Here is a 25,823-nt window from a genome sequence, read left to right as displayed (position 1 = left end):
GGGATATCAAGGACTAATCAAGGCTTTGATTTCTGTTGCTAACCTCCAGGTGGGGTCTGGAGATCTCTTGCTTTTAGAACTTCTCTCCAGGCAACAGAGAACATGGCAGCTTGGGAAAGGAGGTGCTATGACATTGTACCATGTGGATGTTTCTCCCTTCCTGGAACCTCGGCCTCTCCATGCGCCACCCTCAAAATCTCCAGATATTTCCCAACCCAGAACTGGCAGCTCTAATTTGAACCCAGACCTTCCCTGTCAAAAAGACCAAGCACTTGATCTGCTATGCAAAACTGACTTTCTCACCCGCAATTAATGTGCTGTGTAAACATTAAGTCCAAGCCTCAGTTCCCTGCATTTAAAGGGTTTTGTGAATGACAATAGAAGTTATAAATGCATTTTGCTCATTAAAAGGGCTTAAAATGCTGTAAGTGCCCCACCAGTCATTTTCACCTGGTCCACAATTCACTACCATCTTTAAAGGTAAAGGTATCCCCTGTGCAAGCACGGAGTCATGTCTGACCCTTGGGGTGACGCCCTCCAGCGTTTTCTTGGCAGACTCAATAAGGGGTGGTTTGTCAGTGCCTTCCCCAGTCATTACCGTTTACCCCCCAGCAAGCTGGGTACTCATTTTACCGACCTCGGAAGGATGGAAGGCTGAGTCGGCTGCTGGGATTGAACTCCCAGCCTCATGGGCAAAGCTTTCAGACGGCTGCCTTACCACTCTGCGCCACAAGGGGCTCTACCATCTTTAGCTATAAACTAATTAAATACCTTACAGGGCTGTCAGAAAATCTCCAGGTTCTCTCCATTTCGTCTAAAGAAAGAACTGTTTTGTTCCCTTCTATTTGATGCTGCCTTATATCGATTCAGTATCACATCAAAAAGTTACAGTGTCAGGCAAGAAGAAACAAGAAAAACCTGTGTTTGGCAATGAAAATAATCTCACTGAACTTATTAACAACAGTCACATGTTATTCTGTAACGTGTGCTTTATTTGGATGGAAGCATCTCAACATTCCATGGATATCCTGTTCCCTGTGTGTTTTATGTTGATGGAAGAATCTCCACATTCAATTAATATAACACATTTCGGTCACGAACAGGTCTTCATCAGGCTTCTATTGTACTGCTAAACCATTAACAAAAATAGCTTAACACAAAAGTTTTAGTCTATCAAGGGCCTTCCCCCCTCCCCAGTTTCCATTCCCCAAGTGTACAGGTATTTCCCAAACGAGACTTGACAATCCTAGAAGAGCTAGTATGGTGGTGTGGTTATAAGCAGAGGACTCTGGATGATGGGGTCTGATTCTCCACTCCTCCTCCATACAAAGCCTGCTAGGTGACTTTGGGCCAGTCCCAGTTCTCTCAGAACTCTCTCTGCTCACCTGCCTCAATACTTGATGTAGTGGTTAGGAGTGCGGACTTCTAATCTGGCAAGCCAGGTTTGATTCCTTGCTCCCCCACATGCAGCCAGCTGGGTGACCTTGGGCTCCCCACAGCACTGATAAAACTGTTCTGACCGAGCAGTGATATCAGGGCTCTCTCAGCCTCACCCGCTCTACAGTGTGTCTGTTGTGGGGAGAGGAAAGGGAAGGGGATTGTAAGCTGCTTTGAGACTCCTTCAGGGAGTGAAAAGCGGGGTATAAAAAAACAACTCTTCTTCTATCCTCACAATACCCCTGTGAGGAAGAAGAGACCCAAAGACACAGAGAAATTGGCCTGAGATGACCCGGTGAGCAGCAGTTCACCACACTGCCTCGTTTCCCATTATGACTTTGATATCCTGTCTCTCTTTTCCTTTCTGAAACTAACGTGGGAGCCGTTCACGGAAGCAAAACGTTTCGGACCAACCCACGGGGCCTTCAGGATGCTGTAGTTGAATTACTGTCTTCACCATTGTTCTACGGTTCTATCATATGTTTCCATCGTTATTGCTGCATTGGGACCATTTATAACTCCTGAGTTATCCGTACTGTTCCCTGTCCCGCTAAGTTTTATGTAAACCGCCCTGAGCCTCCGGAGGGAAGGGGGCACTATATAAAAATAATAAAGAGAATAATCTTTCCTTCCCACACAGACTCCCCCCCCCCCCCAATCCCATCCCCATGCTCCTAACCCCGACAGCATTTGTGTATTTATTTACGGTAATTTAGACCAAAAATTTTGAAGCACTACTATACAATAGCAGTTTGTAAAGGGAAGGTAATACATTAAAAGGTTAAAAATGCATCAAGAATAAAACTTAAAACTTCTTCACCATAAAAGCCAACATTTAGAAGCCGTTGACTATTTTACACGGATAACCCCGACAGCATAATAAACAACTATAACAACTATTTCATCTTCAGGATCTGGCCTGTTCCTTAGAAGGCCAGATCCTGAAGATGAAACTCAAATACTTTGGCCTCCTCCTGGGAAGAAAGGACTCATTGGAGAAGAGCCTAATGCTGGGAGCGACTGAGGGCAAAAGAAGAAGGGGATGACAGAGAATGAGGTGGCTGGATGGAGTCACTGAAGCAGTCGGTGTGAGCTTAAATGGACTCCGGGGAATGGTAGAGGACAGGAAGGCCTGGAGGATCATTGTCCATGGGGTTGCGAAGGGTTGGACACGACTTCGCACCTAACGACAACAACAAAGAAGATGGGCCAGGGCAGATGCACATTCTGAACCGGTGGGTTTCTCAGGCCTTTTGTGATCAAACAACATGAGTTTCCTCCCAGCAATGACCCCCTGAACCTTGCAGCTCAGAAGCCAGGGACCTACCTTGGGGATAGCGAAGGATCCACTGCTTCTGTCCATTGTTGCTCCTAGTAACTGCGGCCGCTTCCTTTATCATCATCAGCTCTCACCGGGGACCAGCTTGGTTGTGCAAAGCCCAAGTGTGCCAGGAACTTTCTCAAGACGAAAGCATCCGCTCACTGCACCCTGTGTAAAGTATGTAGAGGGCTAAAAACAATAAAGGGAGTTTCTAGGGCCGCCAGGGCATGCCTAGGTAGCCGAGGGCCAACATGCAGAGAAGGGCTTTGGGGCTGCAAAGACAGAAGCCCAATCCTCCGGACGGGTTGAAGCCTTTCTGCGAACCGTCACACACAGGAAAAAGAAAAGAGGCACTTTGGGCTTTGCTTCATCTTCCTGTGGTTCCTATTTTAGACAGCTGATAGGAAGAAGGGCACAACTCTTTATCTGCAGAATTCTTGCAAGAATGTGGAATTCAGCTTGCTTTTTAAAACACAGAGGCTGCTTTAGAAAAACAAAGACCGTCTTGTGGCCGTTGAATAAGGTGGGCAATCCTTTCTGTATTGTGGACCATGCCGGAAAGGTCAGGCGATGAAAGATACAACCCAACTTACATGGATGATTGTTGGACTGCTGCTTTGGAAGAAGAGATGGTCCTTCTAGGTTGCTTTTCTCTATCAGGAGTCTCCAAGTGAGATAGGTGAGGCTGAGAGAGTCCTGATATTGCTGCTTGGTCAGAACAGCACTTTCAGGGCTGTGACTGACCCAAGGTAACCCAGATGGCTGCATGTGGAGGATCGGGAAATTAGAAGCCTGTGCTCCTAATCGCTGTACCAAGTTTGCATTTATCTGGAATGTCGACGGCTGCTGTATCATCAGTTCATGAAAACATATAGGCTGTTCTTCAGCAATCCAACTTCCGGGACAGCAAAAAATTAATATCTATTTATACTATGCTTTTCTCCTCAACAAGGACCCAAAAGGTCTTGCAACAACATGCTCCCCTTCCTCCGTTTTGTCATCTGAACAGCGATCCTGTAAGGGAGTTAGGCTGTGAGACAGCATAAGAAGTCGAAGATCACCCAAAAAGCTTCGTTGCCAGACCTGGATTTCAAATTTGGACCTTCCAGATCCTAGTCTAGCATTCAACTACTGTACCCCAATAGCTAGCCAATATAAAATCATCAATAAAATACAGGGTTGTCAACCTCCAGGTGGCGGCTGGAGATCTGGGATGACAATTGATTTCAAGCAACAGTCAGTTCACCTGGAGCAAATGGCCATTTTGGTAGGTAGACTCCATGCCACTGTATTCCATCGAAGTCTCTTCCCTCACCAAGCCCCACCCTCCGTTGGCTCCGCCCCCAAATTTCCAGGTATTTCCAAATCCAAAAAACAATCAAAATACAGAAATCACACAGAGTTTTGAACAAAGGCTGAACAGAATACAATAAGGAGGACCTTATGCTTTTGCTATATGGGACCTCCACGGTGTTGCTGTGAGGACCCTGGGCGCAGCATTCTGGGCCAGCTGCAGTTTCTGGATCAAGGTTAAGGGAAGGCCTGCATAAACTGAGTTACAGAAATCCAGTCTAGAGGTGACTGTTGCATGGATCCCTATGGCTAGGTTTTCTGGGGGCAAGTAGGACGCTAGTAGTTTAACTTGGCGCAGCTGGTAGAACGCCAGCTGCACTACTATTGTGACCTGCACCTCAATAGAAAGGGAGGTGTCCAGGATCACCCCCATATTCCTTGCGAAGTGAGCCACTGATAGTTGTACTCCGTCCAGGATGGGCAATCGTGCCTCCTCACCTTGGACCCTCCATCCATGAAGGGTTGAACTTCAGACGACTCTGCTTGAGCCACCTCATCACTGCTTCCAGACATTTGGCTAAATATTCAGGGGGTGAATCAGGGCGGCCATCCAACTGGAGGAACAGCTGGGTGTCATCTGCATATTTACAGCTGGTTTTGAGCTCAGTAGTATCTTAGAGAGCAGGAGTAGTCAACCTGTGGTCCTCCAGATGTTCATGGGCTACAATTCCCATGAGCCCCTGCCAGCCCCTGCCAGCAGAAAAACCAACCAGTTTTTCAGGGTATCAACTTTTGACAGTCAAAGTTCCCTTTGTCAAAAACCTTCCAACTTTCAAGGCAACTTTGAATATGTTGAAATATAAAAATATACAAGCAAGTATCCCAGTTGAGTAGGCTGTGAACCAGGCAGGCCTCAACTGACCACAGAGCCTGGCATGAAAAACTGGTCTCGTAAGACAGACCCTGATGGAGCAAGGCAATAATGCATCTAGTCCAGCATCCTGTCTCAGAGTAGCCAACCAGTTCCTCCGGAGGGCCAACAACAGGGCATGGAGGCCGAGGCCTTCCCCTGATGTTGTCTCCTGGCTCTGGGATTCAGAGGCTTAGTGCTTGTGTATGTGGCGTTCCAACTCAGTCATCAAGGCTGGTAGCCATTGATACACTTATCTCCCATGAATAGGTTTAATGCCATTTTAAAGCTGTTTATTGCTGTGGCCATCACTACATCCTCTGGCAGCGAATTCCACATTTTAATCACTCGCTCCCTATGTGCCCTGAAGCCAGCCGTCCTCTTTGTCCCAGTCCCACATCTTCAACATAGAGACACTGATGCTGCCTCACCATATATGGAGCACCAATGCAGAGATCATTAAAATACCAGACGAGCAGCTCTCAAAAGGAACACTAAAACACTATATAAACATAGAGCATCCTTATTATCCCACTGCAGCTCACAGAAGCCTCTTAGTGAGAGGCTGGCTCTTATGTGTAGACGGCACAAAGCATCGGCCATCAATCAAGGAAGGTCTCCAGCCAATTCTCACATGGCCCATAAACTCCTCTCCCCTTCTGGCTTGCTCCCTGCAAATAGGTTGCCCTCCGAATCTTCCAAAAATTCTCATTGGGAGAAGGCACAGAAAGTGACCCCTGTATTCTCCTACACAAAGCGACATGGATGGATGGCATAAGACGTATGTCAGAATTTAAAAGCAACAACAAAAAAAACTTCACCTTTTCTTGATCTTACCTTCCTTTTAATCTTCCTTGCCACTCCCCTCCCCCCTGCTGCTGGGCACATCTGGTTAAGCCAGGCTGGGAGGATAGGAAGCAGCAGGGGAGAAAAAGGAAACAGATGCTGGCTTTTCTCATTTATATGCAGGCGGCACCAGCGAGGGCAAGAGAAGATTTAGATCTGTCACTTGGAGCAGCTTCCTTTCACTGTTAAAAACAACAAACCATAGCCAAGCAACCTTCACTTCCTTTGTGTTGATTTTATAGGGGCCGTGCAGAATTTGACACACAGGGCATAGACTCAGCTATCATCAGGGGCTGGAGGGAGGATGCTTTTTACTCCCATTCTGGACACACCACTGGCTGCCCATACATTACAAAGCTTAAAATATTGGCTATCACATGCAGAGCCCTTCATGGCCTTGGACTCTCGTATCCATAGGGTTGCCAGCTCCGGGTTGGGAGATTCTGGGGGTGGAACCTGAGGAAGGCAGAGTTTAGGGAGGGAAAGGACTTCATCAGTGGGGCATAAAGCCATAGTCCCCCTTCCAAAGCAGCCATTTTCTCCAGGGGAACTCTCTGCCTCCTGGAGATCAATTGTAATCCCAGCAGACACCTAGCTATAATTTGGGAGCTGGGAAGCCAATCTGTGAGAACCCCCCCTCCCTCTTTCTCCATGCTCTGCAAAAACACTTTTGCTCATATGAGCAGGGCTTTCCGCAGGTACCTGCAGAGGCAAAATAAACAACTGCCCATACGTGTGCCGTATCAGGGACTGCGATCCATATTACTGCCATAATCTGAGAAAAGACAACCGTGCTTGGAGAAGTTGAAAGCAGGAACAAAGGAAGACGCAGCATGAGGCAGATAGGCTCAATAAAGGAACCCGAGCATGGCTGTGAAGAAGCCATTTTGGAGGTCACTAGTTCATTGGTTGCCATAAATTGGATGACATTTAACACACACACACCCCAGACACACTTCGTAATCTGACATCAATGTTTCCTGTTACCATGTCTGCTTTGCTTCAGCTGCTTTTTAGACTTCTGGTTGGCTCTACAACCCTAATCCTATTTAATAATTTCTTGAATGCCCCACCCTGTTGATTGTATTGACTCGCTCCGGGTTCCCCTTTTCACATTTTTCTGTCTGTGTCCCCCTTCAAATGTTCCAGGACCCCCAGTGGGCCATTTCCCCCACCCTTGAGAATGGCTGATCTAGACCAGGAGTGTCAAATTCATTTGATACGAGGACCAAAACTGACACAAATGTTACTTTGCCAGACTGAGCCACATATGCCATTACAACATAATGGCAGGTAGCGGAGATATAAGCTTTGTAAAGGACACAGGCAAATCCAATTAACGTTATTTTTTTACTCAAAATATAAACCACTGATTCCTTAGAAGTGAAAGCAATTTATTTCCTGGGGAGCTCCATCCTGATCCTTGGTGGCGTGAGTAGCAAAGGAGACTGGAGACTCACTCCGGCCATCCTTTTAAGCTCGCTGGGCCACCAGGCCATGCCCACACCTGGCTGGGATTGAATGCAGCCAGCTGAATAGCTTCCCGTGCAGCCTAGCCATGCGGGAAGAGGGCTGGGCTCCCTCTTTATCCTGCCGGTGCCCTCCCCGCATCCAGCAATGGCGGCTGGGTACCCAAGGTAAGGGCCGCCTTGGCTGAGTTTCAGTCCCACAACCATCCTGTGAGGTAGGTCAGGCCGAGTGACTGGTCCCAGGTGACAGGGTCATGGCTCAAGAGGATGGAGAGTCCAAACCAAACTATTCCAGATCCCCCCACCCCTAGTTCTTATCCCTCCTGCATTTCCCTCAGAAGTGGTTGTGCTGAGGGAAGGCTTGACTGGGAGGCTGTTTCCAGAGGGCACTTTTTGTCCTCCCCATTGCTTCTTGTCATTCACTGGCTGAGAACAGGTGAGGGGCAGAAGAGAGGTTGCTGACCTTCACCCCCTCTAGCTCTGCTTCTCAGCTCTGCAGCTGTACAGATGTGTGGCGGGCAACATCAGTGCCCCTATTTCCTCCTGCTCCTCCATTTGCTTCCAAAGCCAGGTATTCTGCAATCAGAGCAGGAAACACAAGACAGCCCAGTTGCCCCCTAATCCAGGGGTAGTCAACCTGTGGTCCTCCAGATGTTCATGGACTACAATTCCCATGAGCCCCTGCCAGCATTTGCTGGCAGGGGCTCATGGGAATTGTAGTCCATGAACATCTGGAGGACCACAGGTCGACTACCCCTGCCCTAATCCATGCACTGGCTGTTTATTGGCTGTCTATAATCCCTGGGTGCTGTATTCCAGTGTGCCAGCAAGATGAGAACGAAGATTTGAATGATATCAAAGACGAAAAAGTTTGTGGTGTCGCAGGATAAACTCCATGCAGACTAGAGTAGACTTTCAAAGATCTTGTACGAATCTCCATGGAATTATTTGAGAAGCAATGCAAGACTGGGCAAAATGCAAAGCTGATTCAAAACAATCCTCTTGTGGGCCTTTTCCCCTCAGAATATAGATCAAGGATTCCTTGTGGGAAAACACCACCATGTCCTGTTTCCTCCCTTTCACTGAATATGTTTTTAAAAGGAGATAGTCCCCTGTTTAAGATAACCCTTTGCCTTCTGTACTAACATCTGGGAGATTCAAGGTTTGAACCCTTTGCTCTTCCGATCACACATTCTCAACCTAGCCCATCTCACAGGGTGGTTGTGAGAACAGAATGGAAAAGAAGAGACCGATGGAAGCCACTTGAGGAAAGAGGTGAGAGGTAAATAAATAAGCAGAAATAGGAGAGGAGCTAAGTACAGGAACATTAACACACCATTCCAGAACTCAGATATTATCAGAGAACTTTTAATTTAATTCTTCTACATCATCTAAAGAATATTTTTTTAAAAGCCCAAAAGAATGGGGAAAAAAAATCTAGTTCACAGCTAGAAGTCCAGAAGGGAAAAAGCAATAAAAACAGACAAAACAGCACAATCAAAACGATGGACCCCAAGGCTTCTTAAAAACAGAAGACCAAGCCTGGCTAGGGAATGTCGAGGGCAACCTGGCTTTAAAAGCATGCCCAAGTGGCCAACAAAACCCTGCCTATTTTAAGCTGCTGTTTTGAACATAAGGACACAACTTTAGAACTATCCTTCTAGAAAGGATTTTTGTTTATTGAGAAAATTTAGTCCAAACTATTTAAATTCAAAGTTTTAAAAAGTAGGTAGAAAAAAAAAACCCAGAATAAAACCCAGACACTAATTTTATCAATGCAGCTTCAGTCCGTGGTTGACCTTCGGTACCAAAACCGAGCTCTGTAGTCATCGCTGCATGTCATGAAACCGGGATTCGTGGGAGAGTGGACGATGCAGCGAACTATACTGTTATGTCCCAAGGAGAGGAGATTCCGTCGTTCGGCTGTTCTTGAGTCCCAGCAGCAGAGGCTGATGGTCCTTTCGTCGGGAAGAAGCACGTAGTCTTCTGTGTGGTTGAAGACCGCCTGGGTCCTGTGAACCTGTCGTCCACTTAAACCAGCTCCTGCAGATGCAGCAATGTACATGACACCATTAACGCAAAAGGCAAAAAATTTAAGAATGGCCAGTTAGGCATCAAGACTGGCAATATCAAGCAAAAACTTGTTAAACTAAAGAACTAGTGTTCAGAATCAAGTTGAAAGGAATCTGAGTTTTCCTACATCATAATGAAGTTCTTACAACGGACTGCCAACTTTTTGGCCCCTCTGCCAAGGCCTATGAGATTTGACGCAAGTCTTCGTACTAATGTTATTGCATGGGGATTTTTTTGGTGCTCATGTACAAGAGGGAACAAGGATACCAAATAGCTACTGTGACAATAGTTCAAGGTCAGCCTCTCAATCCAGAACCTGACAAGGTCATTGACAGAGCAGCCACTGGTAACAAATCAATGAATAGCAATTTAGATTCCTGTAACTCTGAAGGAAGACCATTCCTAACTAGCTCATTAACCTTCTGAAAGAACTTAGAAACAAGAGTTCATTAGGCAGTGAACTACTCATAACAACAAAAAAATGTGCCCCACGATCATGCTCACAACTCAGAACACCTCTTGCATTGTCCTTTCTATGAACATTAAAAAGGGATGTTTGAAATTGGAGGGGGGGGATGGGGATGTTATTGTTGACATAGCAGAGAAGCAGAATTACGGGTACTGCTAAGATTAATTGATTCATTCCAGGTTATTATTGTTATGTTGAACATCGCCCCACCTGCAAATTCAATTCTTTAAAATATACTGCTGAAATTATTTACCTATTTATTATACATGATGATATATACTCGAAACCATTTTTTCGTTAGGAACACTGTAGGCCAAACCTCAATTGTTATAGAAGTTACAAAATATTTGGGGGGTGGTTGACAATAGAGTTACACTAATATGAAAGGAGTTATAAAATGAAGAGGCTGAAAGCTTAAAAGGAAGTCAGACAAATAAGTGACACATTTTAAAAGAAAGCCAAGAATCCCCCTAAGAGGGGCATGTAAAAGCAGGTTGGCGCATCTTTTCTGCTGCCATATAAAGTGGCTTCCCCTCACCTTAGCAGTGAAAACAAACATACTTGCCTCCAAGCTGAATGTTGATTTCCTTTTTTCACTTTTGCTCCAGATACCATACTTGATACGGACTGTCTTACCTACCCTTTTTTAAAATACCCTCTTCATTAAAAAGAAACAAACCCAACCCTACTAGAAGTGCCACTTTTATGTTTATTTATTTCATTTATGTTCAGGTTTCTATGCCACCCCTTCCCCAAAGGCTGAGGCATTTAAATGCTTGCTCATTTTATTTTTTCTCCACAGCGCAGTCAGGCATTTAAAGTTTGAAAAACTGTTCAAGGAAAGCTGGGCATAATTGTGATCAAAATTGGCTGCATCCAGATTGAGCCTGCTCCTGGAGTGCCTGCCCCCAAAACCTGCCTTGGTCCTGCCAATTGAGTATTTGACCTGTGTACAGCACTCAGACTGCCCTTATAAACTTGAAGATTTTCACCTACGAATCAGCAGAGGGCAGGTTGATAGCTTTAAGAGAACTACCAACTATCGCACATAATCATAATCTCAAGGCAAAGCTTTGAAAATCTGCCCTACTAGGACTAATTCTACTGACTACCTGGAAGTCTCAGCCAATATATGCCAAACTTTGTTTGGCTAGCATTTCACAGCCAAGGTTAAGCAGGAGTAGGGTAAATGTGCTACACACTTTTCAGAAACACTCTCCTTTCTTTACATCAAGTAACCTGACCCAAGACGTCTCACTGGGGTGGGATGGAAATGGAAATAAATCTCATTTCGTCAGAACCGGTTATATATTATTCACAATTAGATAGGTCTGACTCACCCCAAGAAAAAGAGGTTGGTGCCTTTCTTTCTAACGTCCAGATTCCTAAAATTTCAGATGAGGAAAGGAATAGGTTGAACCAACTAATTACAGTATAGCAACTTGAGGTAGACCTTTAGACAAGAGTGGCAAAACACTGACTCCTAATAGATTTTCAACAAAGTATGACAAAATATTTGCTGGGATCTAAAGCAGACCCATTGGCTGAGATAATGAACAAATTTATTTCAACCATTCAGTTATCATCTTCTTAGAAGGGGCCTGAACATAAGTCTAATAAATATTTTTAAGGCTGAAGTTTTATCACACTTCCGCTTAAATGTAAATTTTTAAAATATCTATTTCTAGCTTGGCAAAAAACAATTTTTCTTCCCAAATCTCAATGTATCATGAATTAAATAGCATTTACTCCGTTAGAGACTTAAAAGATATTATTTGAAAGCCTATTCATAGTAATTGAACTAAATCAAACTATTTAAAAGTAGAATATTCTCTTGTCACATCTTTTAGAGATGGGGACAAAGAAAGAACTTTCAGTTCTGTGGAAATTTTGGTTGGGTTCTGTATTTTCGACAAGGATGTGTGATCACAAACCAGTTTCAGTTTTGGTAAACAGAAACTTTAGAAGGGATAAGTGACAAAATAGTCCCTTGAAGGTATTTTATTACTACAGAAGATGTTTAAGTGCTTGTTACTGAATAGTTCTGCAGGTTCTGCCAAATGGAACTGTTCCGCTAGGCATTTCAGTGAGGCTGACCAAAACAACGACTTCTACCGGGCCCTCGGGAAACCCCTATCCATATACTGAATCCCACACTGGTCTTCCCATGGAATCACTGATGTATAGTTTAGCAAGTTAACAGTAACAACTGGAAAAGTGTCTGCCATTAATTACTAATGTGGACAGTTTTATTTCTGAACACAACTGAACTCAAAACTGCTGTTTTAGCAAAGAATTATCATATTGCATCATATGGCTTAATCTGGATATTATGACACAGTTTACTAATTTGCCACAATTTGCTTTTGCCTTATATCTACAGTTATGACGGTCGTTCTGAGGAAGAGTGCCTGCACTCGAAAGCTCATGCCTTGAATAAATTGTTGTTGGTCTTAAAGGTGCTATTGGACTCTGTTTTCATTGTTGCATAGTTAGCAAGTTAACTAGATGTTATACACACCGTTATTACCTGTTAAAATCACTGTTACTATTGTTTACTTGAATTTATTAATTACTTTGTACTACTTCTTGTTACATGTAAACCACCCTGAGCCAAAAGGGAGGCTCTATATAGAAATATAACAAGTTGATTCCATTTCTGGATAAAACAAGGCATTAGATGCATCCATTATAAGGATTTACCATAGAAAGCATAAAAACAGCTGAACAAATTTGAGCTGGGGCTTTTTCAGAAGCTTCGGCTTAATTCATTTCAGATGTAATGGCTGGTCAAGAATGGAAATCTGATACAAATTAGTTACATTACAAAATGGAATCGAGTTCTAGGGAAATGGGCCCCAGAAGAAATCGGCATATACGGTTTTTAAAACTTGCATGACACAATTTCCTAATGAAAATATCATTAAAAATTACTCTTATGGGAAAATAATACTAAACACTGCTAAAGGTGCAACTGCTTTTTAATCACATATCATTTCAGCCCTGGCCCCAGCCTGGTGGAACGTTTTTCCTAAGGAGATCAGGGCCAACCAGGACTTTAAACAGTTTCGGTCTGCCTGTAAGACAGAGCTGTTCGGCCAGGTCGAGGACAGAAAGTAAGATCAATTAGGCACTGGCCTCTCGGCCCGAAAATACAGCCACCCAAAGGAAAACCTTGCAACACAGTGCGCCCCCTCAGGAAGTAGTTAAAATCTAAACTTACTGAAAGTATATGTTTTTAACTTGTATAAACTGGCACTGATTTTTTTTAAGCTTGTTATTACCCACCCTAAACCGTTCAGGAAAAGGTGGGTTATAAGAATAACATTATTATCATAACCTTACCCATAAGTTAAAAAATAAATGAGATTTCAGAAAGCAATCTTTTAAAGAAATGCAATCATTTTTTTCAATCCAAAATGTATCTGAAAGCAATCAGGAATAGTTAAGCAACAGCAAGCGTTCTGATTGCACAGTTCTAGGGGAAGCGGGAATTGATGTTGCCTCCAAATATAATTGCGCTTAAAGGCATGGGGACTATCAAATGTATAGACAGACGTTATTTAGAGATTCTTTCCTAAACTAATGGTAAAATTGGGAGAATGCTTATGGGATTCCATCTTTGCTCTGTGCTTCAACAATGCCATATATCGAAGTATACAATACATGAATACTGTTACATAAACCGCCACACTGTTTGCTAATTAGCATCAACTAAATGGAGTGTACCATCTAAAGCAGTGGTCCCCAACCCCCGGACTGCGGCCTGACGCCGGGTCACGAAGGCCTTGGTGTTGGGCCGCGGCTCCCTCTTCCCGCTCCCCCCCCCACAGCGAGAAGCTCGCCAGGCCGCGAGCAAATGGGCCACCTAAGCGGCAGATTAGCTTGCGGCCCGGCAAGCTTCTTGCTTCGGGGGGGGGGGGGGAGAAAGCTTGCCGGGCCGCAAGCTAATCGGCTGCCAAAGCAGCCGATTTGCTCGCGGCCTGGAGGGCCAGGGAGAGGGAGCCGCAGCCACCGGCATGCCGGTGGTGCAATGCTGGTGGCGCAAACGCACATGCGCTGTTGCGCCCCCACCGGACGCAAACACGCTCGTGGCAAGTCCGCACATGCAGGTTTGCGTGGGGCTGCCGCGCGTGCGTGGGGCCCTGGGTCCCCCTCTCCCCCCACCCCATCACAGCGTTCCATGGCCGCCGAAAGGTTGCGGACCACTGATCTACAGCACAGAATATTGAAAAATTGATATAAGCTTACTGATTCACTCACGGAGAAATCTTAAAAGCTATATTCCGGCTCCAGCATTATGAAGCAGGCCTTAATTCTCAAGGTATTCATACCACTTAGTAAATGCCATCCATTAGCCAATGTCAAAATTCTTTTCCTGGTTTTGAGACAGGTGTCTTTAATGGTATCGTTTATATATACTTCTAGGTGATGGTTAGCTGCAACAAATTACTTCTAACAGTAGAGAAGATAATAACCAGAAATGTTAAATTATACTCCCCATAAATCAGTAGGATATCATCCCTGAGATTCTGAAGTAAAGAATCTAATTCTGTAAATTGGTACCGAACTGGCATTTTAAGATGTTCATGCATTGGATACACTGTATGATGTCCAACAAGTGAAATACGTATTCCAATCAGGTATGTGACAAATGCTATGGGCAGGGTACCAACCTCATTTTACATCACTGAAAAATGAGGAAAGTGATTTTTGCAATTTCTATTTTTCCATTTGACACGACACCCAAGCCCTGGTCTGCTAGCAGCAGCCAATCCTCCACATCCCAGACAATTTGAAGAGTAAAGGAAAATATACAAGCACAACGATATAGGCTAGATATCAGGGGAAAGAAATTTCACAGTCAGGAGTAGTTCAGCAGTGGAATAGGCTGCCTAAGGAGGTGGCGAGCTCCCCCTCACTGGAAGTCTTCAAGCAAAGGTTGGATACACACTTTTCTTGGATGCTTTAGGATGCTTAGGGCTGATCCTGCGTTGAGCAGGGGGTTGGACCAGATGGCCTGTATGGCCCCTTCCAACTCCATGATTCTGTGATACATGGATAACAGTGTTGATGGCAACTACCACAGAGTTTAAGGGAAATTCCTGGAGCAACTCACAGAGGCAACACCACTTCCTCCTGAAACACCACCATCTCTATTCACTGCCCCCAAGATCTCCTGGCGTTTGCTGGAACATGACAGGGAACCATAACTGGAATAGTGTTTTGGAAGAAACAGTTTGGGGGCACAGTAGTTTAATGCATGGAGTGATAAAAGTCTATCCTCACAGTATTATAGATTCAACACTAGGTATTATTCAAGGCACCCTGTCTCTTCATTTCAAATACATGCTATTCAAGGGAACCTAAATACGTGTTGCTTTTGATGTTATCTACATTGGATTCAACCAGATTTTCTGGCTGCTGGTGAAAAAGGGATAGAGTCCCCTTTCCCCACAAAGGCTAAGCTGGGAGATCATGAGGTCCATATGGATAAATGTCGTGTGGGGAAGGGAGTTGCAGAAACAAGGAGAACTGGGTAAGATTCAGCAAAAAAGCTGGCTGGATCCAACCTACTGTGTATGACATCCATAGGAGGCATTTTCTCAATCAGCTACCCAACTCTGTACCAATTAAAATAGCCTAGCAAGTAAACATTGAAGTAGGGCTTATTTAAAGGTAAGAATGCTCTAAAATCAAGATGCTTTGCCAAAATGATATATCCAACTGCAATAGACATACATGAAGGGTTTGTGGCTCAGTAAAACGGCCTTTGCTTGGCATGTACAAGGCCTCAGGTTCAATACCCTGGCAACTCTTGTTGTTGTTGTTAGGTGCGAAGTCGTGTCCGACCCATCGCGACCCTATGGACAATGATCCTCCAGGCCTTCCTGTCCTCTACCATTCCCCGGAGTCCATTTAAGTTTGCACTGGCAACTCTAGCTTAAAATAAAGAAAGACTATACAACAGGTGACATGAAAGCTCTCTACCTGATACCTGGAGAGCCACTGTCACTGAGCAGACAATATTGACTTTGATGGACCAGTGATTTGATTCAGAGTAAGGTAGCTTCATGTGTGTTCATGGTGGCCTGCAGTTCCTTCCAGTAATAAAAACTATTTCAATAAGCTAAGACTTGGGTGCACCCTGCTGGTCTAAAATTCTTATACACTAGTCAAAAATTACAAGGTAGATTTGTAAAATCCTTCTAGACAAGAAAGGGGCCATGGCTCAGTGGCACAGCTTCTGGTTGGCATGCAGAAGGTCCCAGATTCAATCTCCAGCATCTCTAATTTAACTGATCAAGTAGGAGGTCATGTGAGTGACCATGGAGAGCCACTACCAGTCTGACTAGACAATACTGACCTTGCAGAGTTCTACCTCTGGGTCACAAAAGGAGAAACATGCACACTGGATGAGAGATACACGTCTAGGTAGCAGTGTGTGAATGAGATCTTAGGGTACTTGTGGACTGTAAGCTAAATAATGAGTAGGCAGTGTGATGTGCTGGTAAAGACGATGAATGCAGTCTTGGGGCTGTCTGGGGTTGGGCACTTCGAGAAGCCTAACTCTAGTATCAATGGAGGTATCATGTTGAAATCGCAAGGTGTCCTAGTCCTGCTGTATATTGCGTTGGTTGGACCACACCTGGAGTACTGGGTGCAGTTCTGGATGCCTCACTTCAAAAAGGATGGGATAAAACTGAGAGGGTTCAGACTCAGAGGACAGCAAGGAGACCAAACCCTGTGAGGAAAGGTTGAGGGACTTGGGAATGTTCAGCCTGGAGAACAGGAGGTTGTGAGGGGACATGAGTGCTCTCTTTAAGTATTTGAAAGGTTGTCACTTGGAGGAGGGCAATTAACTGTTCCTGATGGCATCAGAGGATAGGATCTGCAGTAATTGGTTTAAACTGGGTAGAACAGTATCAGCTAGGTATCAGGGGGGGAAATTTCAGTCAGAGTAGTTCAGCAGTGGAATCTGCCTAAGGAAGTGGTAAGCTCCCCCTCACTGGTAGTCTTCAAGCAGCAGCTGGACAGATACTGATCATGGATGTTTTTGGCTGATCCCGCATTGAGCTGGGGTTGAACTAGATGGCCTATGTGGCCCCTTCCAACTATATGATGGACCAATGATTCAGTATAAGGCAGCTTCATGTGACAAGGAAAATTCAAACTGTTTTGGTCCACTGATATAACCAAATAAGCTTTTAAACTGTTTTCCATTTCCATGCCAAGTGATACTGGGGGAAAGAAAATAAATGCACGAATCCCCCAGGAATGTCTCCTGGCCTACATAAAGCGTTATGCAAGACCCTAGGCATGCTGCTAGGCAAGACTGCAGGCTGTAATTTTGATTTCATCCCACATCAAGGGAAAAATATATTACTTTCCTCATGAATTATTGCTCACAGACAAAAGGAAAGCATGTGGGTATTTTCCTGGTACTGAAGACCTTACAGAGAGTACTTTCAAGCTATTTACATTTTGTCTTATGACAATTCTGGTAAACAGACCATTAGTCCCAAAGCACAAAATGGAGAGACACCACCCATGATGCACAAAAACAGACAAATAACCCAAGTCACCTGGGTTGCACAACAGTATTTCCCCCACTGGAACCCACTGTTGTGTTTCAGATCACAGGACTGCATGCAACCTGGTTTAACGACACACACACCCACCCCATCCAGAAGTTTAAAAAAACTCAGCTGAAGAGCAGCTAAACTTATGTATGAAAGAAAACCCTCACAATATGAAAACAAAGTATTAATGCATTTTTAGCCAGATGAAATAACCTGCAATAAGGGAAGTCTGCATGAAAGAAAAAGGCTGCATTACTCAAATCTTTCCAAGCCCAAATTTTTGGTTAGCGGTGCTGTTGAGGTTAGCGTCTACCTACCTGTATACTTGACCAGGGTTCTCCCAGTAGATATCTCCCACAGTTTAGCTACAGAGTCTTTCCCACTCGAGAGAATGTACTTGGAGTTCTTGGAGAAGATGGCAGAACAAACATCAGCTCCGTCGTGAGCTTTCTCAAAAGTGGTGATGCAGCGATTGGAAACACCGTCCCAGAGTTTGATGCATCCGTCTTTGCTGCCCGTCACATACATGTTAGCACTTGCATTGTAATTAACTGAGCATATGGCATCGGTGTGCTGATCTTGAGGGTTGCAAGAGACAAAACACTGGAAGGTATTGACGTCATACAGTCGCAAGGTAGGGTGCTGGGTGCCAACAAGTATGAAGTCTCCGGAAGGGTGGAAAGAGATAGAACGTAGCATTTCTGCTTCCTGTTTAGTTGGAAAATAGGCAATTAACAAAAATGCATCATATTGTTACTACTACTCTCAAACGGCCTGGCACGTATTCTGTCTGGCCTGGGTGAATATAACCTCCGTTCTAGAGCTGCAGGAGATGGGCAAGAGATGCAAGAACAAGAAACCAGAAATGGAGAAGTCAGATCAAGATATCGTCTGATCTGAGGCCCCTTTCTTCAAATCCAGGGCTAGTCAAATGATAAGGATCTGTGATCTTCAAATTTAATGAATGACTTTAATTCGATAACAAACTAGATGCCATAAGGAAGATGGGTTACAATCGTTGGGAGTCTTTTTTTTTCTTTTTCAAGTTTTGGCCCACCGCCCTTTGAGCAAGAAGTGGGTACAGGCACACTGGTTAAGTTCTTCTGCTCTGGTTACATTCTGTTTAAAAATGATCCACTACAAGTTGCTTTCTTTATTGGAGAAAGATATGGGAACCAGACATGTTCACCTCTCTGGAGAAGGGGCTTATAAATTGTCCAAATAAATATCTTTTCCACAGGAACAGGAAAACAAGAGGCAGGGGAGACGTAAGCGACCTTTCCCCCCACCATTCTTGATGCTGGCCTAAGACCATATATTCATGTCCATTTTTAATCTATAGGCTCCTGAAAATTCTCGTACTATTGGACACAGACATTCAAGTTAATTTCTTTAAGGAAACTATGGAACTAAAGTTTGGTCAACCCCCGGATTGTGGTGATTCTGTAAACACTTGCATGCGCCGTCAACTAAATAAACAAATAATTTCAAAGTAAAAGCCAATTATTTCTATGCCACTGTATAAAATGACAGCAAAAGTGTCTAACCTGGATATATTTGAAAGCTCTTTTAGCAGATGGTTTTGAGTAATCAAACAGTTTAAGTGTGTAATCCCTCGATCCAGAAGCTAGGATCTGCTCTGTTGGATGAAAAGCCAAACACGTCACTTCGTCCACATGATCATAAAGAGTTCTAATAACAGGGTGGTTTTCCATGTTCTGCTGTGCTGTTTCATTCATCATGACCTGGAAGAAATTATCACAATGCCAGAATTGTAGCATCATGGCTTTCAAGGCTAAGACACAAAGGCTGATTTTGTGAAGGTTCAAGGGGGTAGCAAGTTACAGTGGATGAGCAATAGGGTTGTGAGTGTCCTGCATAGTGCAGGGGGTTGGACTAGATGAACCAGGAGGTGCCTTCCAACTCTATTATTCTATTATTTGTTCCCAAGCAACTGTAGACAAGCTTGAAGGCTGTGTGTTCTGCCTTAAAAATCTGCTCTGTGCAATCCTGCAAGATATGCAGGCTTGGGGATGGAGAACAAAACTAAATAAGTATGTTAAGGAGGCAACTGCATGACAACGAAATGAAGATCCAATGCTTCAGTGCCAGGGAACTGAAAGAACTGATTTGACTGAGGCATGTCCATCTTGCAAAAACACTGACATGAAATTTGATGGAGAACATTTATGTCTTTAATACTAATGGCCAATTTTAGTCACAATGACACCGAGTTTTGTTCTGCAGATCCAAGTCAGGACTTTACCCTTATCAGCTTTGGGGACTGCACAACATAATCTGGGCAATGAACAGAAAGTTGAGGCAGAGGTGTACCACTGGACATAAAGCACAACCCAACAATGGTGTCTATACATCAGAGAAATTCCTAAATTGGAGGTGGTGGTGGTGGTGGGGCTGGAGCTAAGTCCAAACTGGTAAAATAAAAGGAACTAATGGAAAAATTCTTGTGTTACTGTTTCAGCCATTACCTCAATAGGCATAGCACTCTTTGCCAACATTCTCTCTGTATCAAGTATTTTAATTGAAGCATCCGCCGATCCCGTAGCTATCAGCTGTCCATCTCTGCTGTAGGTAGCTACGCGACATGGTCCTTTGTGGGATGTGACATAACATGTCTCATATTCAGAAGCCTCTGGGGACATGGTTTGTACATCGGCATCAAATTCCAAGTCAATGCCTGTGCCCGGAGCAACGGTGTCAGAGCGCCCAATGGCATACTGAACCGCACTGTCATCATTCTCCATTCCTATAAGAAAAAGTAAGGAGAGTATCCCTAAAGCAGGCGCATTTAAAGCCTGGAGCAGGCAAGGTATTAAGTGGAGGGTGACGGCACTATTTCTCAAGCCAGCCACAGGGACCTGGTATGAAAAGGCTACAATGTGAATACAGCAATGCTTCCCATCTGACTTCAGCAGTATACTTATAAACCTAAACGGTGCTTATTTCCAAGGGCTTTCGTTCAAACTCTTCCCTTTAGACCAGGGGTAGTCAGACTGCAGCCCTCTAGATGGACATGCAGTTTGACTATCGCTGCTTTAGACAGTATAGATCTGCAACAGCCTTGGCAGGGTTTAACTCTTCCATGGAATGAATCGTGTATTTTGTGTTTGTATGCCTCAAGCTACTTCAGTGCAGACTTGATACAAGTAGATGAAGTTGGACAAAATTACTGAATGGGTAAAACACTGATCTGCCTTATTTATTTATTTGCCGCTGCTCCCCAGCAGGTCTCAGGGAGGTTTACATAATAAAATATTAAAAATACAATATAACCCCTCTAATTTACCCAATCAACAGTAAAAAGAACCCAATATAACAGGCAGCAGCGGACATCCTCTATAATCTATTCTAATCCCATCTTGTTCAGCCTTATTAAAGGAAATGGATTTTGGTAGAAATTAGACTCTACATTTAAAGAGATGGAGGAGTGGCAAGCATCTCAGAAAAAAAGTTCGCTACAACCCAGGTAAAAACGAGAAAGTTAAATTTATTAGGTTTTCTTCAGCTTGGTGCAGCGGTTAAGAGCAGCGGGTTCTAATCTGGCGTCGGGTTGGTTTCCCCACTCCCCCGCATGCAGCCATCTTGGGCTTGCCACAGCACTAATAAAGCTGTTCTGACCAAGCTGTAATATCAGGGCTTTCTCAACCCCACCTGCCTCACAGGGTGTCTTGTGGGGAGATGAAAGGGAAAGTGATTGTAAACCGCTTCAAGACTCCTGCTGGTAGAGAAAAGCGGCATATAAGAACCAACTCTTCTTCATCTTTAACTAAGGCTTTAAAAATCAACTCTTGTTTATACTAAGGTATAAAAAACAACTCTTGTTTTTCTTAAATCGGAAGCACTTAATGATCCTATTCACTCAGCATATTTCTGGATACTATGAAGTTATATGATATGTCCGGAAATGGAAATGTTTTGACTCTTGAAATGCCAGCTACAATAGCAATCAAAATGTAAATATAAAACTAGTGTCACATACCTGATCTTAAGCTCAATGACTTAAACCTGTTTGCCATTCAACTTACCCAATTTAATAAGATGCAACAGCTGCTCAGAGGGTGCACAGACAGACTGTGGCTTTACCTCATTTATCAAACCATTAGCAATGTTGATGTAGCCATCATATAGTAGTTGGCTAATAATGAGCTTGTAAAGCTGTTGTCTGTCCTTCAGGCTAACTTTTGGCCTGTACATTGCGAGTAAAGATTGTCTTCCAACAGCCTGAAACAAAAAGAAATTCATACAAACACAGTTAAGACAGCTGTGCATAGAAAAATTGGTGCAGATATAAAGCAGCACTGAAAAATAAGCTAATAACAAAGCAAAAAACTTTGCCCCTCCTCCTATTTCTATAATTAGCTAGTTGCATGTTTAATTGGGCTCTTTAACAACAGAATTGCTTGGTCACTTTTTAAAGAATTGGTTGTCTATTATAAAAGGTAAAGGTATCCCCTGTGCAAGCACCGAGTCATGTCTGACCCTTGGGGTGACGCCCTCTAGCGTTTTCATGGCAGACTCAATACGGGGTGGTTTGCCAGTGCCTTCCCCAGTCATTACCGTTTACCCCCCAGCAAGCTGGGTACTTAAATAATTTTTCACTTCTCGAAGTTCTACATTGGTTCACATATTAACTTATCAGCTTTTTTTTAAATAATTGAGAATTTAGTTAGCAAAAGCGTTAAAAAGCACCAAATACTAGTGTACTGACTGTGAAACAATTATAACAGCCATTATTGTGAAAACCTATTTAATCGGACATAACTTTTTAAAAGACAACCACCACAATACAAAATGAACCTCCTAGAGAGCATTCCACCCTTAAATGTGGAACAAAAAAGTGCAGAGCTGTTCTTTACTTATAGAATTTGCTAGGCAAGATTCAATACTGACATGGGCTTGAACAACAATGAAAGAGAGTGCACAGATTAACGGAAGACAGTGCTATTAAAGGATACCTGTCCATGAAAACTCCAAGCAAGCTGCTGGGAAGCCAAATAACCAGGGAGGGCTGTGGCTTTCATACCCTCCCGGCCAGATTCCGACTGGTTTTTTGTTGGGGCTGGATTACCGGGCTCGCTACAACCATTGAGTCCGGCTTCTTAGGTTTCTTTGTGACCAGGGCCAAAATGCCAAAGGTTTACTATGGCGACAGCTTCAGAGAGCATGGCCCGGCAAGGGATGGGCTGCAGAGGCACATCCAGATCCGAGTCCGGCCAGATTTCCGCGGTATGAGCTTTCCAAAATCAAGGATCCGGCCGAGGTTAGAGTGACACCCTCGACAATCTTGCCGGGCTCGCAGCGGGGCAGTTTCCCGCCTGCCCACTCCACACCGTTAAGGCCAGCCTCTTTCGGCATCCACGTCGCCTCGCAGGCTCCCTGCTCCAGCCTGCCCACCCACAGAGCACGGGACGAGGCGGGTCAGCCCCAAAGGGGATGCTCCGGGCGGCTCTGACCGTCGGGAGAAGCGACGGCGCCGAGCGAGCCCAATACTCACCAGCGTGTCTCTCGGCCTGGCTCTCTCCCCGCTTAAAATGGCCGCCGGAGGGCCGACAGCATCGATCGGCGGATACGCCGGCACAGGCAACGGGAGCGGGGCGGGGGGAGGCGGCGGCGGCGGCAACAACCTGGGCCGGGAGAGGCTGCGCCGGACAGGCTGCTGCATCGAGCCGCCGCACATCGATTGCAGCCGCAGCTGGAAGAGAAAAACCAATCCCGCCGGAGTCAGGCAGACTGGCAGAGGACAGATGTGCGCATGCGCCCTCGGACGCAGCCCCTTAGCAAGGGCAGAATCCCACAAACGCCCTTGCAGGGTATGGCGAGAGGCAGACCCCCCCCCCCAAGAATTACATAAAAAACAATGCAAAAAGCTATTCATTGAATCAATTAATGCCTATCCACAATGGTACAAGATAGGGAAAATTTAAGAAGAAACGGTTGAACTAATTAAGAAGTTTCACAGAAGTTCGCGAATGTATTGCCCCCCTGCTTTAAAGATCTTTGGCATAGGTCTTGTGGAAGTAGCATTGCCAGGTCCCACCATCCCTGGCTACTGGCTAGGGATGTAGACTGTGCTGGGGAAACTCCTGGAGATTTGGAGAGGGGGGCCTAGAGAGGACAGGGACTGCAGAGGGGTATAATGCTACACAGTCGACCCTCCAAAGCATCCACCTTCTCCAGGAAACTGATATCTGCAGTTTGGAGATGACCTGTAATTCCTGGGATCCCCAGGTCCCACCTGGAGGCTGGCATCCCTAGAGACGGGGCTGGAGCCAGTTGGACAAGAATGGGGTTAACACTTTAGAGAGGAAATGTGTGTATGACACATTCCTTAAATAAATAATGATATCCCTGAAGATTGATATTCAGGTGGGTAACAGTGTTGGTCTGAAACGGCACAACGTTTGGGTGCAGCTTTTGTGGGTATTTACACTTCCTCAGATACAGTATCTGAAGTATATGTGCACACAAGTGTATACCTTGACTAAAATGTCTGTAATCTTAAAAGTACCACTGGACTCAAATTTTGTTCTGAAAACTTTTTCTGGCAGTATTATTTTCAGCCTGAGCCTAGGGCACATTTACTGAGAACTGACCCACAGAATACAACAGACCTTACTCTTTAAGTATGCCCAAAACTGCTATGGTGCAGGCCAATGCTATATTTACTTGGAAGGCAGCTCTGAGTAGTGTGATGAAGGGATACACCCATGTAACGATTGCAACAATAGTGTGGAAGAAAATGTGCACTTTTCAATCACATTTGATATTAATGAACTTGACAGCAATTCTTGGGCATTTCCTATGTTTGTCTGCACATCAGCAGAACCAAATTAACCCTCTCCCACAACCTCCAGGAGCAGTTCTACTCACGTCAGCCTCAAGAAACGGTAGTCGCATTGACCGAGGTTCGTTGGTGGGGGAGCCCATGTTACTCATGCCCCAAAGAAATGGACGCCTATCACACGCTGGAGACACATGGCGATTTGACATTGTTCTCTAAAGAATTAGAATTAACCTGTTCTGTGTTTTTAAGAAAATTCTTTCAAATCCCTTTTTACTTGTCTCAAATCGGCCTTCTATAACACCTCTTTAAAATGTTAAAGGATCACGTATTAATCCTATGCCTACCTGGTTCCCACCCCACCCTATCTATCAAGTTGCTTACTGTGTTGTGACAAAATTGTTGACTGCCAGGTTGGTAGAACAATGGCGCAACTTCAGCTTCATACCAATGTGACTCTTAATAAAGGTGATCTAGTCTGGCAGATTTTTTTAAGAGAGCCTCTGCTCACTGCAAATTGCCTCTACCTTCAAGTTGGAGCCAAATATTCTTACTACAAACAACTTCTTGAGAGTCAAACTGCTCTGACACACTGAGGCTCTATCCTTCCCACACATACTCTTTCGGCCCCCATGCCCTGTGATCACTGGAAAAGCACAATTGTTTGATTTCCTCTTAGACCATGTCCTGAGAACTCCAGGAATTAATAGTTCCTATCAGCTCAAGATATCCCTTTCACAAGGGCTGTAGTAGCAACAGCCCAGGATTCACAGGTGTGAAAGACTACATTCGGGATCCCTCCCCTCCCTGAGTCTTCTTCCTCCCTGTGAATTATTGCCAGAAATGGCCCACTGAAGGGTATCATCTACACCCAGAGGGCCCAGCATGCCTCAAACTTTGCATTGCTGCTAGCAAGTTGCTGCAAACTGGGAGGGAAAGGCCCACTGAATTTCACAGGCAGCTGGCCAGACTGCTTGGAAGAAGCCTCTTGGTACAAGAAGCCATGCAAAACGGCAGCCGCTTTCCTGCCTACCATGCTAACCCTTGGGCACAAACAAGCAATGTAGGCTGCTCAATGCTAGCCTCCTATGCTCCCCCTGGCTCATCCCAACACTGGGCCACGACTACACCAGGCCAGCTTGGGGTTGCCCCTCCTCTATCAGCTGCAAGCCAGCAGCCCTCAGGTGAACCAATTCAGGTGGGCTTGCACCAGTCTCCGAGGCCTTGGCTACTGAGCCATGGGGAAGGGCCCTCCCTCGTGAATGACCAGGAGGCTTCTTCAGCTGGCCCCTGAAAAGGAAGAAAAAGGCAATTCCGCGCTCCCTCCCCAGTCCTGACGCCCTCACGGTTTCCAGAGGGAAAGGAGGCCGCTCCTACGCGCTACCGTTAGGACCAGCTGCGCAACGAGGCGCTACGCCACTAGCGTACAAGAGAAGACCCCCCGCCCTCTTCCCAAGTGCCCGCTCAGCGAGGACTTCACGCACCCGCCGCGGTTGTACGCCATCGGCGTAACGCCAAAAGCGGAACTTCGCAGCCTAGCGATCACGGTTGCAAAACGACAAAAAGGGCCACGCATGCGCAAACTCATACAGGCGCGCTTCCGGAAGCCGCTCTGCCTCT

The 25,823-nt window shown here is 44.9% G+C and overlaps 2 protein-coding genes across 5 annotated transcripts in view; both read right to left on the bottom strand.

Moving 5' to 3' along the window:
- CASS4 (Cas scaffold protein family member 4) overlaps positions 1-3,162 on the bottom strand; it is a 42,184-nt gene extending 39,022 nt beyond the window's left edge. Inside the window, exon 1 of the mRNA XM_077335668.1 lies at positions 2,765-3,162. Coding sequence (XP_077191783.1) covers positions 2,765-2,800 — 36 coding nt within the window. The 5' untranslated portion in view covers positions 2,801-3,162. The remainder of the gene's footprint in view (positions 1-2,764) is intronic.
- Positions 3,163-8,628: 5,466 nt separating this feature from the next.
- On the bottom strand, positions 8,629-25,816 carry CSTF1 (cleavage stimulation factor subunit 1). 4 transcript variants are annotated; one of them, XM_077335660.1, is made up of 8 exons: positions 25,688-25,786; positions 24,293-24,418; positions 22,917-23,114; positions 21,448-21,643; positions 19,891-20,168; positions 18,949-19,146; positions 17,719-18,109; positions 8,629-9,319 (listed from the first exon to the last, which is right to left on the bottom strand). In XM_077335660.1, exons 2-8 carry the CDS (start codon positions 24,410-24,412, stop codon positions 9,060-9,062), a joined length of 1,641 nt encoding a protein of 546 aa, XP_077191775.1. In that variant the 5' UTR covers positions 24,413-24,418; positions 25,688-25,786; the 3' UTR covers positions 8,629-9,059. The 4 variants fall into 4 exon arrangements, with proteins under 4 accessions (XP_077191775.1, XP_077191776.1, XP_077191777.1 ...); XM_077335661.1 differs by lacking the exon at positions 25,688-25,786 and adding an exon at positions 24,588-25,640; XM_077335662.1 differs by lacking the exon at positions 24,293-24,418 and having other exon boundaries at positions 25,688-25,816.
- Positions 25,817-25,823: the final 7 nt, after the last annotated feature.

The sequence above is a fragment of the Paroedura picta genome, chromosome 4 (assembly GCF_049243985.1).
Source record: "Paroedura picta isolate Pp20150507F chromosome 4, Ppicta_v3.0, whole genome shotgun sequence".
NCBI classification, from domain to species: Eukaryota; Metazoa; Chordata; class Lepidosauria; order Squamata; family Gekkonidae; genus Paroedura; species Paroedura picta.
Note: the sequence above shows the minus strand (reverse complement) of the source record. Positions and strands in the feature narration are given on the sequence as shown.

What these genes read in the sequence shown, in the direction of transcription:
- CSTF1 (XM_077335660.1), bottom strand. Translation starts at nt 24,412, where the DNA reads ATGTCAAATCGCCATGTGTCTCCAGCGTGTGATAGGCGTCCATTTCTT. An exon ending in AGAGTGCTATGCCTATTGAG is followed by an intron (nt 19,147 to 19,890) that starts GTAATGGCTGAA and finishes AATTTCTTCCAG; the next exon opens with GTCATGATGAATGAAACAGC. An exon ending in AACCCTGGTCAAGTATACAG is followed by an intron (nt 9,320 to 17,718) that starts GTAGGTAGACGC and finishes CTGCATCTGCAG; the next exon opens with GAGCTGGTTTAAGTGGACGA.